Genomic DNA, 1847 nt, shown 5'->3' with positions numbered 1-1847 from the left:
ATATATATATATATATGCACACGAATATCAAACAGTTTGAGCAGAATGAAAGTTATTACATACAAGTCAAATCTAAATACGAGAGTTTCAAGGGCGATAAAGTTGAAGTGGCAGGTGGGAGCAGCAGTTAAGTCGGAGGCATGATCTTGCCATCCACCACTTCGTTATACACCGAGAACTCGAAGAGGTCGAGGTCGGGATATTTGCAAGCGAACTGCTCCAAAGCCGGAGGTGAGAACTTGGGCAGCTTCAAGCTAAAGCTCGTCGATCTTCGTCTTGAACCCGCTGTTTTCTTCACGAACTCAGGCAAGCTCGGCAGCAGTTTCGCTCAATTCTTTGGAGGCCTTATCCCGATCTTGCTCGACCTTTCCCAGAAGGGTCTCCCTCTCAGTCGACCTCTTCTCCAGATTGGCCATCTTTTTGGCGTTAGCTCTTTGGGCCTCCTCTAGCGTGGCAATTTTCTCCCTCAGGGGGACGAGCTTGCTCTCCAACTCGACGGCATCCTGAAGCTTGTCGTGCAGTTTCCGGTGCAGTTCCTTTTTGTCCTTACGCAAGCTTCGGAGCTCTTCGTTGAGAGCGTTTTCGACCCGCGAGAACTCTAAGCCTTGCATCAGCATGTCGCACTTGGCTTTTTCAGCTTCGGCTATCGCGGTGCTCGCCACCTCCTGATGGACGCAGTTGTCAAGCTCGAATTTTTCCAAAGAGTCTTTTAACCCTTCATCGACGATTTGAGGAAGGCACCCGTAGACCATGGCGTGTAGGCGCACGGTGAAAGACTTCAAGGCCTCTTGGAGAGGAGCAGGAAGGCTTGGGGCCGAGGGAGGAGCTGAGGGTTAGTGCTCACCGCCGCCCTCGCAAGGTTGGATGGCGAGGGGAGCCTCGAGGCGAGGCGGTGAGGCGGGATGTTCTGTGGCAGCTTGGGAGGAAGCTTGCGTATCAGCAAGCTGCTCAGGCGCAGCTTCGGCGGCCGAGGTGTTTGAGGCGAGAACGTCCCCAGCGGACTCAAAGGGAGTGGAGGCGCTGGGGGGATTCTCGACATAGTTGGGAAGGGCGGCCTCGGCAGCTGGTGGTTCTGTTGGAACTCTCCTTTTTCGTTTGCAGATTAGCTCGTCCTCGGTGCTCTCATCCGCCTCATCGTCCGACACGACCCTGGGGGCTTTCCTCTTAGCCTTTTGGGGTGGTATATTCTTCTGTTCAGGGGCAGGAAGAGCAGCAGCGTTGGACGGATCAACTGGTGAAGACTGGCCTTGGGCAGCGGCGATCTCTGCGACGGAGTTGGGGACGGTTTGAGAGCCCGCCGCAAGTTTGTGGAGTTTAGCTATGGTGCGCAGCTCAGCCATCCTATCTTTCCCTAGCATCATATCTGCATAAAGACACCAACAATTATGAACCAATACAGAGATTCAACAGTCGACGAAGCATAGGAAAATAAGCAGTGTAAGTCAATGCATGGAATAAGTTAAAACTATGCGTTAACCAGAACAGCGGCACCAAAGTAAACACACAGTTAGGCGAATTCGAGCCAGGGATAGAACTTAAAGACAAACCTATGTGGACATCCAGCTGGTCTTCGAAGAACTCAAAGGCGATGATGGAAGAGGTGGGCAAGGTCACGTTGGAGGAGGCAACTCCTTTCCAGAAGTTTCATAAGTCCCTGTCGAGCTCTTCATCTTTTCTAGCCCCCTAGCCCTCCTGAAGCTGGACTCTTTCTTTCCCTTGTTCACCCAATACAAGGGAAATCCGTCGAGGAGGGTAGGGTCTCGGGCGTTGCAGCAGACGCGCACGAACTTCCCTTTCCAGTCCTTATAGGATTGCTGGAAGATGGAGAGTATGGACCTCCCAGCGAC

At 52.7% G+C, this 1847-nt stretch overlaps 2 protein-coding genes across 2 annotated transcripts; both read right to left on the bottom strand.

Moving 5' to 3' along the window:
* Positions 1-302: 302 nt before the first annotated feature.
* Positions 303-752, bottom strand: LOC137817955 (uncharacterized). Its single transcript, XM_068621180.1, has one exon. It carries the CDS (start codon positions 750-752, stop codon positions 303-305), a length of 450 nt encoding a protein of 149 aa, XP_068477281.1.
* Positions 753-833: 81 nt separating this feature from the next.
* Positions 834-1340, bottom strand: LOC137817954 (predicted GPI-anchored protein 58). Its single transcript, XM_068621179.1, has one exon. It carries the CDS (start codon positions 1338-1340, stop codon positions 834-836), a length of 507 nt encoding a protein of 168 aa, XP_068477280.1.
* Positions 1341-1847: the final 507 nt, after the last annotated feature.

The sequence above is a fragment of the Phaseolus vulgaris genome, chromosome 10 (genome assembly GCF_000499845.2).
Source record: "Phaseolus vulgaris cultivar G19833 chromosome 10, P. vulgaris v2.0, whole genome shotgun sequence".
Taxonomy (NCBI): domain Eukaryota; kingdom Viridiplantae; phylum Streptophyta; class Magnoliopsida; order Fabales; family Fabaceae; genus Phaseolus; species Phaseolus vulgaris.
The sequence above is the reverse complement of the archived record's forward strand: the minus strand, read 5'-3'. Positions and strand labels throughout refer to the sequence as shown.